At 60.8% G+C, this 15,901-nt stretch overlaps 4 protein-coding genes across 6 annotated transcripts; 2 read left to right on the forward strand and 2 right to left on the reverse strand.

The window, feature by feature from the left end:
- Positions 1-310: 310 nt before the first annotated feature.
- Positions 311-1,581, reverse strand: LOC146765600 (uncharacterized). Of its 2 annotated transcripts, none has more exons than XM_085559174.1 (3): positions 1,206-1,581; positions 1,063-1,092; positions 311-978 (listed from the first exon to the last, which is right to left on the reverse strand). In XM_085559174.1, the coding sequence occupies exons 1-3, from the start codon at positions 1,441-1,443 to the stop codon at positions 773-775; spliced, it is 474 nt and encodes a 157-aa protein (XP_085415300.1). In that variant the 5' UTR covers positions 1,444-1,581; the 3' UTR covers positions 311-772. The 2 variants fall into 2 exon arrangements, with proteins under 2 accessions (XP_085415300.1, XP_085415299.1); XM_085559173.1 differs by having other exon boundaries at positions 1,200-1,581.
- LGI3 (leucine rich repeat LGI family member 3) lies at positions 311-6,860 on the reverse strand. The gene is made up of 8 exons (XM_077789257.2): positions 6,429-6,860; positions 4,848-4,919; positions 4,680-4,751; positions 3,883-3,954; positions 3,723-3,794; positions 2,916-3,085; positions 2,664-2,828; positions 311-2,575 (listed from the first exon to the last, which is right to left on the reverse strand). The coding sequence occupies exons 1-8, from the start codon at positions 6,650-6,652 to the stop codon at positions 1,758-1,760; spliced, it is 1,665 nt and encodes a 554-aa protein (XP_077645383.2). The 5' UTR covers positions 6,653-6,860; the 3' UTR covers positions 311-1,757.
- A 678-nt stretch (positions 6,861-7,538) lies between these two features.
- Positions 7,539-10,024, forward strand: SFTPC (surfactant protein C). Its single transcript, XM_021546741.4, has 5 exons — positions 7,539-7,598; positions 7,700-7,849; positions 7,970-8,110; positions 8,758-8,868; positions 9,661-10,024. The coding sequence occupies exons 1-5, from the start codon at positions 7,554-7,556 to the stop codon at positions 9,760-9,762; spliced, it is 549 nt and encodes a 182-aa protein (XP_021402416.4). The 5' UTR covers positions 7,539-7,553; the 3' UTR covers positions 9,763-10,024.
- A 2,934-nt stretch (positions 10,025-12,958) lies between these two features.
- LOC144247733 (uncharacterized) lies at positions 12,959-15,901 on the forward strand. 2 transcript variants are annotated; one of them, XM_085559168.1, is made up of 5 exons: positions 12,959-13,118; positions 13,346-13,705; positions 15,037-15,147; positions 15,222-15,332; positions 15,416-15,901. In XM_085559168.1, the coding sequence occupies exons 1-5, from the start codon at positions 13,080-13,082 to the stop codon at positions 15,524-15,526; spliced, it is 732 nt and encodes a 243-aa protein (XP_085415294.1). In that variant the 5' UTR covers positions 12,959-13,079; the 3' UTR covers positions 15,527-15,901. The 2 variants fall into 2 exon arrangements, with proteins under 2 accessions (XP_085415294.1, XP_085415295.1); XM_085559169.1 differs by having other exon boundaries at positions 15,431-15,900.

Consider the following 15,901-nt stretch of genomic DNA (forward strand, 5'->3'; position numbering starts at 1 on the left):
AAAAACCCAATGCACCCAAAAATGAGGAATTCCCTCTCCCCTAGGGCCATGGAATGTTGGGTGGAGAGGACACCAAAGTGGGAGAAGGTTTCTGCTGGAAAAAACCCAATGCACCCAAAAATGAGGAATTCCCTTCCCCCGGGGCCGTGGAATGTTGGGTGGAGAGGGAACCGAGGTTGGTTGAGATTTCTGCTGGAAAAAAACCCAAGATCAGGGCCAGGAGCACCCAAAAATGCGGAATTCCCTCCCCAGGGCGGCAGGATATCGGGCGGAGCGGGTCCCCGCGGCTGGAAGGACACGCGGGCAGGGCTGGGGGTCACAGTGAGTTTATTTTGGGGGGTTGGTGGGCACGGACACCCCGCTGGCACCCCGGGTCCTGCCTGGCCGCGGGCACGGGGAGCTGCTGGGCATGCACGGGGAGGGACAGGGGGGGCTGGCCTGGGGCATTCCGCTGTCCACCACGGCTTCCATCCCGGAGCATCCTGGGGCATCCCAGCCTCATCCTCATCCTCATCCTCATCCTCATCCTCATCCTCATCCTCATCCTCATCCTCATCATCCCATCTGCATCCACCTCAGAGAATTCTGGAACATCCCATCATCATCCTCATCATCCCATCTGCATCCACCTCGGAGCATCCTGGAGCACCCCATCATCATCATCCTCATCCTCATCCTCCCATCTGAGTCTGGAGCATCCCGGAGCATCCCATCATCATCCTCATCCTCATCATCCCATCTGCATCCTTGGAGCATCCCATCATCATCCTCATCATCTCATCTGCATCCTAGAAGAATCTTGGAGCATCCTCATCCTCCCATCTGCATCTGGAGCATCCTGGAGCATCCCATCCTCATCCTCATCCTCATCCTCATCCTCATCCTCATCCTCATCCTCATCCTCATCCTCATCCTCATCCTCATCCTCATCCTCATCCTTATCCTCATCCTCATCCTCATCATCCCATCTGCATCCACCTCAGAGCATCCTGGAGCATCCTCAGTATCCTCAGCATCCCATCTGCATCCTTGGAGCATCCTCATCCTCCCATCTGCATCCACCTCGGAGCATCCTGGAGCACCCCATCATCATCATCCTCATCCTCATCATCCCATCTGCATCCTTGGAGCATCCCATCATCATCCTTATCCTCATCATCCCATCTAAATCTGGAGAATCATGGAGCACCCCATCATCCTCATCCTCATCCTCATCCTCATCATCCCATCTGAATCTGGAGCATCCTGGAACACCCCATCATCATCATCCTCATCCTCATCCTCATCCTCATCCTCATCCTCATCCTCATCCTCCCATCCGCATCCACCTCGGAGCATCCTGGAGCACCCCATCATCATCATCCTCATCCTCCCATCTGCATCCACCTCGGAGCACCCCATCCTCCCCGGGGCATCCCACCACATCCACCTTGGCCATGCCATCCGCTCTGGAGCATCCCAAAGTCCCTCACCCCAAAGTCCTGGGAACCCCCCACCCCTCCTGCCACACCCCTGCCCGCTGTCCCCCCTCCTTTCCTGCCACCGGCTCCCAGCAGACAAAGACACCCCCAGACCTTCTCCCCCCCTGCAGCGCAAAGCGTGTCCCACCCTCCCTCCCTGCGCCCCACAGGGAGAAACCGGCAGCGCCACGGGGGAAACTGAGGCACGGTGGGGCTGGGTGAAGGTGGAGGGCTGGGACAGGGCGTGGGACGAGGACCGGCGGGCACATGCAGGTCCGGCGGCTCTCGGGTCGCCAGCTAGAGGCTGAGGTCCACCACCACGTGCCGGTACACCAGCGTGTTGGCCTTGAAGCTGGGCGCCAGCAGCAGCTGCACGTCGGCCGCCGGCACGGCCCGGAAGGCGCGCGGCGCCTGCACCGACAGCTCCTGGAACTTGGCGAACTTCTGCTTCTCCTCTTCCCACAGGTAGACGTGGGTGAAGGAGAAGTCGCTGCCCAGCGCCAGGTAGCGCCGCTGCCCCACGGCGAAGGGCTGCATCACCATGGAGCCGCGCGACGGCAGCGTCTGCACCTCCACGAAGCGCTGCCCTTCCCAGCGCACCACCTTGGAGTCGCCGATGTAGCGGCTGAGGCACAGGAACTGCTCCCGCTTGGCCCTGAAGTGTTTGACCATCTGCACGTCCAGCATCTCGCCCACCTCACCCTGCGGCACGAATTGCTTCTGCGCCCGGCTCCACTGGTAGATGACGGGCGCCTGGGAGCTGCTGGAGATGATCAGCCGCGGCTTGCCGTCGTTCTCCACGTACTCCACGTCGGTGTCGCGGTGCCAGGCGTGGAGGGCTTGGTGGGAGTAAAACCCGTTCTGGTTGAGGCGGTAGAGGCTGGTGGAGCCCGCCTTGGAGCTGTCGGCGATGACGAAGTACCAGTCGCCCTCGATCTGGAAGGCCTCGATGTCGTTGGGCTTGCGGATCTTCTGGCTGTCGATGTCCTGGATCTTGATGAACTTGTCCACGGCCGTGTCCCAGCGGTAGATGTAGGAGCCACCAAAGAGCTGCGCCACCACCACGTAGAGCTGCTCCTGCGCCACGATGGGCTTGCAGTGCACCGCCGAGTGAGCTGGTGACAAAAAAACCGCGTCACGCCGGGGCCGGGCTGGTCCCGGGTCACCCCAGGCCAGGAGGGGACCCCCGGCCCGATTCCTCACCGGGGATGCGGTCGAAGTCGCGGAGTTTGCGCTCCACGTAGTCCCACTTGAGGATGGAGCAGCTGCTGGCGCTCGGTTGTGCCAGGGCCACGTACAGGTCGCTGGCGTAGGTGAAGGGCTCGGCCGACACCGCCTGGAAGGGCAGGACCTGGTGCATCACGAAATCTGGAGCAGGGAGAGGTGGCAGTGAAGGTCTGAACACCCAGGAATGAGGTGGCAGGGGACAGGTGGCAGGTGATGGTGGTGCCATACCCGTGGTGATGCACTGGAAGTCACCGAGCGCCAGGTCCCGGATGCGCTGTCCCTCGAACTGCCCGGGGCTGCTGCAGAAGACGGCGGGCACCGTGGTGTTGGTGCTCTCCAGCCACTCCACCAGCCACTTGATCTTGCAGTCACAGGCCAGCGTGTTGCCACGGAGGTCCCTGCCGGGGTTGGCACCGAGTCACCCCCAGCACCCACCGGGATGTCACCCCCATCCCCAGCTCAATTCCTGGGGGTCCCTGCCAGGGGTGGCACCGAGTCACACCCAGCAGCCACCAGGATGTCACCCTGTCCCCAGGATCGCACCGAGTCACACCCAGCACCCACCAGGATGTCACCCCGTCCCCAGGATCGCACCGAGTCACCCCCAGCACCCACCGGGATGTCACCCCCTCCCCAATTCAATTCCTGGGGGTCCCTGCCAGGGGTGGCACCGAGTCACCCCCAGCACCCACTGGTGTGTCATCCCCTCCCCAGCTCAGTGTACCGGGTTGGCACTGAATCACCCCCAGCACCCACCAGGCTGTCACCCCCTCCCCAGCTCAATTCCTGGGGGTCCCTGCCAGGGGTGGCACCGAGTCACCCCCAGCACCCACCGGGATGTCACCCCCTCCCCAGGATGGCACCGAGTCACCCCCAGCACCCACCGGGCTGTCACCCCCTCCCCAGCTCAATTCCTGGGGGTCCCTGCCGGGGTTGTCACCGAGTCACCCCAGCACACCGCACCCTGCCCGAGTGCCAGCCCCTGGGATGTCACCCTGTCCCCAGCCCCGTGCCCCAGCGCTGTGGCAGCCTCACAGGTCACTCAGGATGTCCAGAGGCTTGAAGAGGTCCCGCGGCAGCGTCTGCAGGTTGTTGTTGGCCAAGGACCTGGGGACGAGAAGCGTCGTGGAGGTGACACATCTGTGACAGTGCCGATGGCACAGGGCCACCCCCACAGTGTCCCCCGGGTGCTCACAGGTGCGTCAGGGACTTCAGCCCGCGGAACGTGGCCTTCGAGAGCGCCTGGATGTCGTTGTTCTCGATGAACCTGTGACAGGAGCAGAGAGTGACGGTGCCATCCCGAGTGCCCTCCCTCTGCCCTCCCTGTGCCCTCCTGGGCGAGTCCAGGGCTTCCCTCTGGCTGCCCTGGGACCCTGGCAGGGCTCAGGAACCCCCTGGACAGAGCCCCCAGAGACACTGGCTGTGATCTCTGGCCATGGAAAAGAGTTTTCAATCTTACAGGATGAATTACCAGCCCTGAGTGTTTGATATCAGTAATAATTAAGTGTGGCACGGGTGCAAAAATAAAATTTTAGGATTCTAGATGAGGGGTCCAAAGGGGACAAGCTGGAGGAAATTGGGTGTGCCTTGTCCTTTTTCTCCTTCTTCATGCCCTCCATGTCTCACTGTGGTGTTGGCATTTTTCTGTTGGTTCAGGCTGGGGACACACTGTCCAACGGAGGTGACAGATATTGGCACGTTCTTGTAAATGCAGCCCAGGGAGTTTCTGGTATTGAATGTTTGTCACATCCCACTGAGGGCAGAGCCCCACACGCTGCCCTGCAGGACAGAGCTGGGCAGGGCAGCAGAACATGTGAGAGATCAACAGAATAAACAACCTGGAAACCAGCACAGACTAATTACGATTTCATTGGTAGCGGGGCTGACAGAGACTTTTTACAAACTCGGAATCACCAACACCACGGATTCCGACACCCTCCCTGTGCCCTCCCCGTGCCCGCTGTGCCCGTGCCCCGTCCCCGTGCCACGCACAGGTACTGCAGGTGCGGGAGCCCGGCGAAGGCGTTGTCCCCGATCAGCGAGAACTTGTTGGAGTTGAGGAGGCTGCAAAGAGAACGGGGGAGGAATCAGCGGCGGGGCCGGGCAAGGTGGGCACCGCGGTGGGCACCGAGCGGGGCACGGGGGGCACGGGGCACCTACAGGAACTGCAGGGAGGGGATGTGGGCGAAAGCCGCCTCCCGGATCTCCGTGAAGGCCGCGTTCACCATGGTCCTGCGGGAGAGACGGGGCTGCGGCACAGGGCACGGCCTGGCACGGCCACCGCCGTGCCCCCGGCGCGGGCTCCGTGTCACCGGGCATCGCAGAGGGACCCGGCGGCCGGCCTGGCCGGGGTGGGCACACGGAGGGGACGAACTGCGGGGGCTGGCACCCGAGCCGGGCCGGCACCCGAGCCGGGCTGGCACCCGAGCTGGGCTGGCACCCGAGCCGGGCTGGCACCCGAGCCGGGCTGGCACCCAACCTGGGCTGGCACCCAACCTGGGCTGGCACCCGAGCCGGGCCGGCACCCGAGCTGGGCCGGCACCCACGCATGGCATGGGGCCATGTGCGCACACACGTGTGTGAGGGCACAGAATGGGTGTGTGAGTGCGTGCACACAGTGTAACACGCACAAATGGGTGTGTGAGTATGTACACACAGTGTAACACGCACAAATGGGTGTGTGAGTACGTACACACAGTGTAACACGCACAAATGGGTGTGTGAGTACGTACACACAGTGTAACACACACAAATGGGTGTGTGAGTACGTACACACAGTGTAACATGCACAAATGGGTGTGTAAGCACACACAGACAGGTGTAACACACACAAATGAGTGTGTAAGCACACACATACAGTGTAACACACAAATGGGTGTGTGAGTACGTGCACACAGTGTAACACACAAAGACAGGTGTGTGAGTACATACACACAGGTGTAACACACACAAACGAGTGTGTAAGCACACACACACGGGTGTAACACACCCCAGTCAGGTGTGTAAGCACACACACACTGAGTAACACACCCCAGTCAGGTGTGTAACCACACACACACAGTGTAACCCACACAATCAGCTGTGTAAGCACATGCACACTGAGTAACACACCCAATGAGGTGTGTAAGCACACACACAGGGGTGTAACACACCCAACGGGGTGTGTAAGCACAGACAGGTGTAACACCACAAATGAGTGTGTAAGGACACACACACAGTGTAACACACCCAATCAGGTGTGTAAGCACACGCACACAGTGTAACACACCCAATCGGGTGTGTAAACACACAGACATGGTTGTCACACACCCAAACGAGCGTGCAAGCACACGCACTCAGTGCAAACACCGCCCCTGCCGCACACCCCCGCGCCGGGCTCCGCCGCGCCGCCCTGTCCCCCACCACGCCCCGCTTGGGGACACGGTGGCCAAGGTCACCGCCGCGTCCCCCGCGCCTCCGGTCCGTCCCCGGGCCGGCGGCGGGGACCGGCCGCGGCCGCGCTCGCCTTGGCCCCGCGGGACACGGCCACACGTCCCGGGATGTCCCCAGCGTCCCCCGGAGCCCCCCGCAGGGCCGCCCCCGTCCCCCCGGGACAGCCCCTGCCACCCCCGCGCTGCCCTGGCGTGTGACACCGCCGTCCCCACCGCTGTCCCCACCGCTGTCCCCACCTCCGTCCCCACCTCTGTCCCCACCGCTGTCCCCACCTCTGTCCCCACCGCCGTCCCCACCGCGGCTACTCACAGCGAGATGACCTCGGGGGGCAGGTTTTTGGGCACGGCCTTGGAGTCCACGCAAAAAGCCGTGTCGCGGGTGCAGGAGCAGCTCGGGGGGCACGGGGGAGGCCGCGGGGGCCGCCGCCCCTCCGCCGGCAGGCAGAGGAAGGCCACGGCGAGGAGGAGGAGGAGGAGGAGGAGGCGAGCGGGGAGCTGCTCCCTCGGCATCCTCCTGCCGCGCCGCAGCTCCATCGCTCCCCGGCCTGATCCCTGCTCCCAACGCCGCTGTGCCCGGCAGCTGTGGAAAAAAATCTTTATTTTCCCCTCTTTTTTTTTTTTTTTATTCCCCCCGAGGATCTCAGCGTGGAGGAGAAGCGGCGGAGCCTGCCTGACCCGCGGCTCTGCAGCACATCATGCCCGGTGCTGCGGGAGGGAGGGAGGGAAAGAGGGAGGGAGGGAGGGAGGGATGCGGCTGAGTGACATCGCCAGCATCCCCGTGCACGCGTGTCCGTGCGCGCGTGTCCCCGGCAGCGACCACCCTCGGGGCTCCACGCCGCGGGTGGGAGCGGCCCCCGGGCTGCTTTTGGGGTGCGCAGAACTGGGGAGGGGGGACACGCCAGGGGTGATGCCCCCGCAGTGGCTCCCCCAGCTCGGCGCCGCAGCGCTGCCCGCTGCGGCCGCAGCGCGCTGGGCAGCGATCCACGCCGCCCCGGGCACCCGGCCGTCCCTGGCACACATCTCTCCCGTGCCAGGCGTCCATCTGCGCCCGGCCTGGCACGGAGCCCGCGGGAACAATGAGTCCAGCCAGCTCCTTCCCCGCCCCGGGGGGGGGCTCGCACAGCTGCCCGTGCAGAACCAGGGGTGCAGCCCCCCTCTCCCGGGACCTGCTGGAACCCCTCTGCCGCAATCCCGGGATGGGTGTGGAGGGCGGGCACTGCCCGCTGTTTGCCTTGGCACCCCCACAGCGCTGGCGGGCAAATGGCACGGAAGGGCCCTCGGAGGCTTCTTGTCCCCTCCCTGGCTCTTGTGCGCGCTCAGCAAACAGCACAAGCGGCACTCGGCAGCTGGAGTGGCCCCAGCCTTCCCCGGCCGCCCGGGATCCTATAAATACCCCCGGGCCCGCGCTGGCAAAGGGACAGGAGCGCACGGGGAGATGGACGACAGCTCCAAAGAGGCGCTGATGGAGGAGGCACCTCCGGTAAGGAGCACCCAGCACCCACGCTGGGCGCGGGGCTGAGTCCCCGGTGCCCCGCGGTGCTGGCGGCTCAGCCGGGCGCTCCCCCGTGTCCCCCCCACCAGAGGTACACGGAGTCCCCGCGCCTGCCCTGCATCCCCCACGAGCTCAAGAGCCTCTTGCTGATGGTGGCCCTGGTGGTGGTGGCCCTCGTGGTGGTCAACGTCGCCTTCCTCCTGCTGGGGCTGCGCCTCAGCGAGTCCCACGCCGAGACGGTGAGGGCAGGAAGGGACCGCGGTGCCACCGGCGCCGGGAAGGGGTTGGGATGGCACCGCGGCTTTGTGGGGAGGGGGCTCAGCCCCCGCAGAGCCCCCTGAGCCCTCTCCCCCCGGCAGGTGTTGCGAATGACCACCCACGGGCTGGATGGCGACGGGAGCCCGCAGCAGCTCGCCGTGAGCAAGAAGGAGCGGAGCGGGACGTTCGCGGTGCGGGACGGGCACAACGGCTCGGCCGCGGTGGTGTACGACTACGGCAAGGTGCGGGGGCACCGCGGGAGCGGCGGGGCGGCCCCGGGGCCGTGCCGAGCCGAGCCGGCTCTGTAGGGAGCGCTGGGCTCCAGGAGGGTTTGGCTGGATGGAGACGAGAGATCTCTGGAGGCTGCTCTTGGGATATCAGGTTTATTAGGGATGGAGAAAGGTCCTGCTTGGAGCTGCCCGGCGCAGCACGGGGCAAGGCCTGAGGGGATGGGGAGGGGAGAGACAAGAGGATGCTCCAGGAGAGGGTGGGAGTTCCAAGAGAGCCGGGATTCCAAGAGAGAGGAGTTCCAAGAGAGGAGAAGAAGAAGAAGAAGAGGAGGAGTTCCAAGAGAGCGTCCGGCCCCTCGGAGACCCCTTATCAGGTGGTTCAAGGTGGGCTGGAACAAGATTTGGGCCAATGGGGTCACAGACACCTGATGCATCAGGGGAGGGTTACAGGTGTGGGATGAACATTTTGGGGGTTGAGATGGAACAGTCCATTTGACTTTTGGACCTACCTGTAGGTAAGGGTGTTGTCCATCCAGTAGGGAGGATTGTTTTCATCCTGGCTGTACTATAGTGAATCTTCTGCCAGGCAATTCTATTTATCCATCCTTCCCAACATTTATTTCCGATATTTATCCATCCTTTCCTCTGTCTGCCAACAGCTGCTGGTGGGATACAGGTCCTGGCGCCGCCGTGCCTGCCTCATCACCCGCCTGGACAAGGACAACTTGCCGGGGCTGGACGCTGTCACCGAGACCTTCCAGCGCCGGCAGGTGAGCGGTGACCACTGAGGGAGTGGAGCTGCACTGGGCTCAGCACAGCCCAGCCCTTGGGAAATGTGGGGCTGGGGGCTTGTCCCCTCTGGAGGGGACACTGTGGCTGCCGAGAATTGTAAATGCAGGCGAAGCCAATGGGAAGAAATGACCATGTCTGACTCAAGTCAGAAGGATGAATGATTTCTTTATTATAACGATGCTAAAATACATCAATATACTATATAAAAGGAGGATACTAAAACTACACACTACTTTCTCTGATTTTAACTCTAACACAACTTGTGACCCTCTCTGAGAGTCCAGTCCCAGGTGGGTTGGATTGGATTGGGTTGGATTGGATCGGGTCGGGTTGGATTGGATTGGATTGGATTGGATTGGATTGGATTGGATTGGGTTGGGTTGGGTTGGATTGGATTGGATTTATGGATCGGATCGGATCGGGTCGGGTCAGGTCGGATTGGATTGGATTGGATTGGATTGGATTGGATTGGATTGGATTGGGTTGGATTGGATTGGATTGGATTGGGTTGGATTGGATTGGATTGGGTTGGATTGGGTTGGGTTGGATTGGCCACCAGGCTCAAACAATCCTCACCAGAATCCAACCAAGCACTCACCCCAGGTAAACAATTCTCCAAACACATTCCACATGGGAAAAACAAGGAGCAGAAACAGAAATTGTTTTCCCTTTCATTTCTCTCCATGCTCCTCTATGAAATTCCTGAGAGGGAGAGAACTTTGCCTGCCCCAGCCGCGGGTGGCAGCTCTGCTCCGTGCTCTGTCCTGCAGGATGAGGACGTTGGGGACAAGGCCGTGCCCCTGACTGACCGCTCCATCCTGGGCACCACCATCAACATCCTCTGCAGCGCCGTGCCCGTGTTCTGGGTGTAGCAGCAGCTCCCAGCGGGATGCGACAGCCACGCGGGGATGTCACCGTCCCCCACGCCGCCTTCCAGGAGGGACAGCCGGGAACGCCTCCTCCTCCTCCTCCTCTTCCTCATCCCCATCCCGGGGACAGCCACCCCGCCCCGGGGGTGCTCCATCCGCTGTCGCTTGGCACTGCGGCTTTCCCCCTGCTGTCTCCCTAAAAAAAAGTGGGATTTGCTTTGGGATTTGCTTCTGTCTACAAAGTAAAGCCTGTGTTCACCTCCAAGCGTGCTCTTGCCCTTCCTGGGTGCTGGGGACAGGGACACGGTGTCCCAAGGGTGTCCCTTTGCAGGGTGCAGGGTGGGGAGGGGAATCGCTCACATTGGGAGGGATCAAACACGGGGAGGCAGCAGCAGAAGTGCACACGATGCTCCCATTGTCCCCATCCCTCATATTGTCCCCACCTGTGTCCTCCTATTGTCCCCAACTGTGTCCCTCCAGTGTCCCCATCCATGCCATCCCAGTGGCCCCACCAGTGTCCTCCTATTGTCCCCAACTGTGTCCCCCCAGTGTCTCCACCTGTGCCCTCCTATTGTCCCCAACTGTGTCCCCCCAGTGTCCCCAACTGCGCCCTCCCATTGTACCCACCTGTGTCCTCCTATTGTCCCCAACTGTGTCCCTCCAGTGTCCCCATCCATGCCATCCCAGTGGCCCCACCAGTGTCCTCCTATTGTCCCCAACTGTGTCCCCCCAGTGTCTCCACCTGTGCCCTCCTATTGTCCCCAACTGTGTCCCCCCAGTGTCCCCAACTGCGCCCTCCCATTGTACCCACCTGTGTCCTCCTATTGTCCCCAGCTGTGTCCCTCCAGTGTCCCCATCCATGCCATCCCAGTGTCCCCAGCTGTGCCCTCCTATTGTCCCCACCTGTGTCCCCCCATTGTCCCCAACTGCGCCCTCCCAGTGTCCCAATCTATGCTGTCCCAGTGTCCCCAACTTTGCCCTCCTATTGTCCCCACCTGTGTACCCCCAGTGTCCCCCCAGTGTCCCCACCTGTGTACCCCCAGTGTCCCCCCAGTGTCCCCACCTGTGTCCCCCCAGTGTCTCCAGCTATGTCCCCCCAGTGTCCCCACCTGTGTCCCCCCAGTGTCCCCCCAGTGCCCCCCAGTTTGGAGGATGAGGGTGAGGAGGAAGGAGCAACCTCTGTTCCTCCAGACCTTCAGGAAAAGCTCCTGGCCTGTCCCCTCCTCGTGCAGGTGGGGACAGAGGGACCGTGCCATGTCCCCAGTGGGACCCGAGGGTGACCTGCAGACACCAGAGCCACCAGCTCCAGCTCCAGCTCCCCCAATTCCCATCCCCATCCTCTCTTTTTCCCACCCATTCCAGCCCCTCTTGCCCCCCTCACCAGCTGGGACCAACCTCTGGGGCCACTTCCGAGTGCTGCGCTGAAAATCAGAGGGGCAGCGTGGCTGGGAGGGGGGAAAAAGAGACCCCTGGAAATGGATTTGGCCTTTCCAGAGTTTCAAACTCAATATTGTCCCCAAAATCACTGCCACGGGCAGAGAGCGGGGTCAAAGTTCTGGGGATGGTGACACTTTGCTGGGAACGGGAGGGACATGGCACAATTCCACGTGTTGCTCATAGCCGGCAGCTCTGCTTCCCAAAAAACCCTGACCCTAAGGAGCTGGGTCAAGAGGGTGCCATGGGCCAGGAAAGGAGATAAGGGCTCCCATGGGGACAGGACGAACAGCCAGGAGCCACTCAAGGAACTCTTGTGGCCCTTGACACCCTGGGAAAAGAGGCAGCGTTCACCCCCCCAAAAGTTGGTATTGTGGGTTTTGGGGGTCTCAGGGGTGGCTGGAGGGGTCCCAGGTGCAGGAGGGGCTCATGGATGGGCACAACCAAAGTTCAGCAGTGTCCCCCTCCCACCTGAGGGGGACATGCCAGAGCTGGGACCCCCTCACCCCAAAAAATCCACACTGTGGGCACCCATGCCAGCCCCAAATGCCACCAGCAGTGATGTCCAAGCAGCCTCGGGAGCAGGAATGAGGGTCAGGGATACTCCCCACGCCACGGTGACCCCGTTCCCACCTGAGAGGGGAACTTTCAGATCTGGGACCCCCTCACCCCAAAAAAATCCACACTGTGGGTACCCGTGCCAGCCCCAAACGCTGTCAGCAGTGATGTCCAAGCAGCCTCTGGAGCAGGAATGAGGGTCAGGGACAGTCCCCGCAGCACGGTGACCACCTGAGAGGGGGACATGCCAGAGCTGGGACCCCCTCACCCCAAAAAATCCACACTGTGGACACCCATGCCAGCCCCAAACGCCACCAGCAGTGATGTCCAAGCAATGAGGGTCAGGGACACTCCCCAGAATGAGGGTCAGGGACACTCCCCATGCCACAGTGACCACCTGAGGGGGACATGCCAGAGCTGGGACCCCCTCACCCCAAAAAAATCCACACTGTGGGCACCCGTGCCAGCCCCAAATGCCACCAGCAGTGATGTCCAAGCAGCCTCGGGAGCAGGAATGAGGGTCAGGGACAGTCCCCGCAGCACGGTGACCACCTGAGAGGGGGACATGCCAGAGCTGGGACCCCCTCACCCCAAAAAAACCCACACTGTGGGCACCCATGCCAGCCCCAAATGCCACCAGCAGTGATGTCCAAGCAATGAGGGTCAGGGACACTCCCCAGAATGAGGGTCAGGGACACTCCCCATGCCACAGTGACCACCTGAGGGGGACATGCCAGAGCTGGGACCCCCTCACCCCAAAAAAACCCACACTGTGGGCACCCGTGCCAGCCCCAAATGCCACCAGCAGTGATGTCCAAGCAGCCTCTGGAGCAGGAATGAGGGTCAGGGACAGTCCCCACGCCACGGTGGCCCCGTTCCCACCCCATCCCTGCGGCTTACAGGAAATCTTTAATGTCCTCTTTGTTCCTCGCCACATCAAGCAGCTCCAGGTGCCCGAGCTGGCAAAGGGACACGGGCCAGCTCTCACCTTGGGTGCAGCCACAGCCGGATGCTCCACCCTGGAGGGTTTGTTTTGGCCCTGCCACCTCGCTCCTGGGCAGCAGAGAAGTCCCCGTGCCTGGGGACAAGGGTCCTTGAGCCAGTGCCCTCGGAGCCTCTTGAGCAGCGGGTTCCCAGGGGCGCCCAGCTGGGAGTGGGCGCTCAGCAAACACCAGTGGAGTGGCTCACATGCCAGGGCCTGGCTGCACCCCAGGGCCACCAAACCCTTCAGGGGGTCCCCACCCCAGCGTCCCGGTATAAAGCTCCCTGCAGTTGGACTGGGCTGGGAATGGGAGGAGGAGGAGGAGGAGGAGGAGGAGGAGGCAGCCATGGAGAGCAGCATGAAGCAGGTGGTGCTTGAAGAGGAGGTGAGTCCCTGCAGGGTGGCAGTGCCACGCCGGCGTGTCCCTGCAGCCGGCTGGGCTCAGGGCTTTGCCCAGTTTATCCCAGCAAGGCACCAGCGTTCCAAATGGAGATTTGGACCGTGGGATGCCGCATTCCCAGCGCCCAGGGGCAGCGGGATGAGAGCTGCAATCCCACCCCCAGCTCCTGCATCCCCCTGACCCCTTCTCCCTTCCCTTTCCTGCACCCTCAGGACCCGGCGAACGGCTGCTGCTTGTCCTGCGCCACGTGCTGCGGCAAATGCTGCGCCAGATGCAGCATGTGCTGCGCCAGATGCTGCACCAAGTGCAGCTGGTGCTGCGCCAAATGCTGCTGCCTGCCCAAGTGCTGCAAGTGCCCCAAGTGCCCCAAGTGTGCCAAGTGCCCCGGCTGCGGCAGCTGCTCCGGCTGCCTCAAGAAGTCCCTGTGCTTCGTCCCTCGGCTGCTCTGCTACCTGCCGCGCAAGCTGCTGAGCTGCGGCCGCCTCCGCTGCCTGCTCATCGCCGTGGTGCTGCTGGTGCTGCTGGTGCTCCTCATCGCCGGCGCGCTGCTGCTGCGGCTGGGCGCTCACCAGGTGAGTGGGTGTGAGAAGCTCCGGGGTCTCGTGTGGTGGAAAAGTCTCTCCTCCAACCCTTCCAAAGAAAGGCGCAGCAGTTTCTTGTTGTTGGGCCTCAAGGCAGTTTATTGCGAGTTATCTAAAAGATTTTCTTCTGGGGTTGTGGCTGTTTGGTCAGCGGCCCAGGCAGAGGCACACACACACCCTGACATCCTCTCTGCCTGCTGTCCTCTTCTTCTCTCCCCACCCAGGGCTGCTGCTAGCTTTTATATGATATATTACATGTTACATGTTTATAGTTTTCCCCCAATGTCTATTACCTTTATTAAATGGTGCTTTTCTATCTTTTATATCGTACATTACGTGTTACATGGTTACAGTTTTCCCCATTGCTATTACCTATATTAAACTGTGCCTTTCTATCTTTTATATGATATATTACATGTTACATGTTTATAGTTTTCCCCCAATGCCTATTACCTATATTAAATGGTGCTTTTCTATCTTTTATATGGTATATTACATGTTACATGTTCACAGTTTTCCCCCAATGCCTATTACCTATATTAAATGATGATTTTCTATCTTTTATATGGTACATTACGTGTTACATGTTTACAGTTTTTCCCCAATGCCTATTACCTCTATTAAATGGTGATTTTCTATCTTTTATATGGTACATTACGTGTTACATGTTTATAGTTTTTCCCAATACCTACTATCTACATTACAAAGTGCTTTTCTACTCTAAACCAATCTGTGAGTGCCAACATCACCAGGAACATGGAGGTGAGGAAGAAGAAGGAGGAAGAACAGGATCAGCCCACTTTCCTCCATCTTAGAACCTCTGACCCCCATGTACAAAGTAAAAACCCCCTGGACAGGTGCTAAAACCCCCCTGTACAATACTAAAAAAATTTTCCCTCTACTTTGTAACTACTTCTACTATCCCATCTAACCCTTTGTGACTGCTTGTTCCACCTCTAAAGAGCTTGTGAGGACCAACTCCATTGGACCAATGGAAGAAAACTGAGAGTGAAACTCTGGTTTATTCAAAATAACCCGGTCTTTTATACAGAGCTTGTGAAGACCAAATCCATTGGTTCTGAAGTGAAAACAACTCAACCCATTGGTGTACAGTGCTTGACACACAGCGATAGAACTTAACTATGAACAATGTGACCAACAAGAGAGATAAAGAATTATTTACATTCTCTCCAGCTCTTTCCCAGGTTTTTTGCCTGGTTAGAAACCCTCAGCTTCTCTCTTTGGCTGAATCTCAGTCCCACAGCCGTGCCCAGGGGCAGGGGCTGCTGCAGCCTCTGAGATCCCCCCTGGGCTCCCTCCAGGCGCTGCGGGATGAGCTGCGGGCTGGACCGGCCCGGGAGGACGACGCGGTCACTTTCTACCTGGATAACGGGGACGGCAACGCGGCCACGGTCATCTACGACTACCAAAATGTGAGTGGGGGGCTCTGGTGGCACGGGGAGGGGGGAGATGGGATGGAGCTGACCCCACTTTGGCTTCCCACCAGCTGCTGGTGAGCTACAGAGCCCGGCTGCGCCGCGCCTGCTTCGTGACCCGCGTGGACAAGGACGACATCCCGGGGCTGGACACCGTGGTCGAGACCTTCCAGCGCCGCCAGGTGAGGACCCGGCTGGGCCACGGGGGTCTCGGTGCCTTGTGCGGCCCCTCTTGAGGGGTGGGATGATGAAGACGATGATGAAGAATGTCTCTGTCCAGGCTGAGGACAAGATCTCCGTGCCCCTGGCTGACCGCTCCCTCCTGGGCACCACGGCGGGCATCCTGTGCAGCCTCCTCCCCGTTTATTGGGTTTAACCCCGCGGGGTGAACCCGCAGCGTGGGCAGGGGGGCTGCGGGACCCCCGCCCACCCGGCGGCACCCCCACAGCGCCAGCTTGGCCGTGCAGCACCCCTCGACGGACACAGCCCCGCTGGGAGCATCGGCGGCTCCTCCGCAGCCCCCCCAGTGCCGCCCACCCTGAATTTGGGGTGCGGGGGGTGAGGAGGGGTCAGCGGGTCGGTTCTGGGGGGGCTGCGGGTGCGGGGCCGGGGGTAGGGCGGGGGTGTCTGCGCTGTGCCGGGGGACAGCTGGTTTGTCACTTAAGTCTTCTCAGCTTCGCCAAAACCCAAGCGCAAAAATGAGCTTAAAAAAAAAGACATTTAAAGAAAACGCAATTCTCCGTTCCAGTTC

This window comes from Lonchura striata, chromosome 22 (assembly GCF_050655825.1).
Source record: "Lonchura striata isolate lonStrDom1 chromosome 22, ASM5065582v1, whole genome shotgun sequence".
NCBI lineage: Eukaryota > Metazoa > Chordata > Aves > Passeriformes > Estrildidae > Lonchura > Lonchura striata.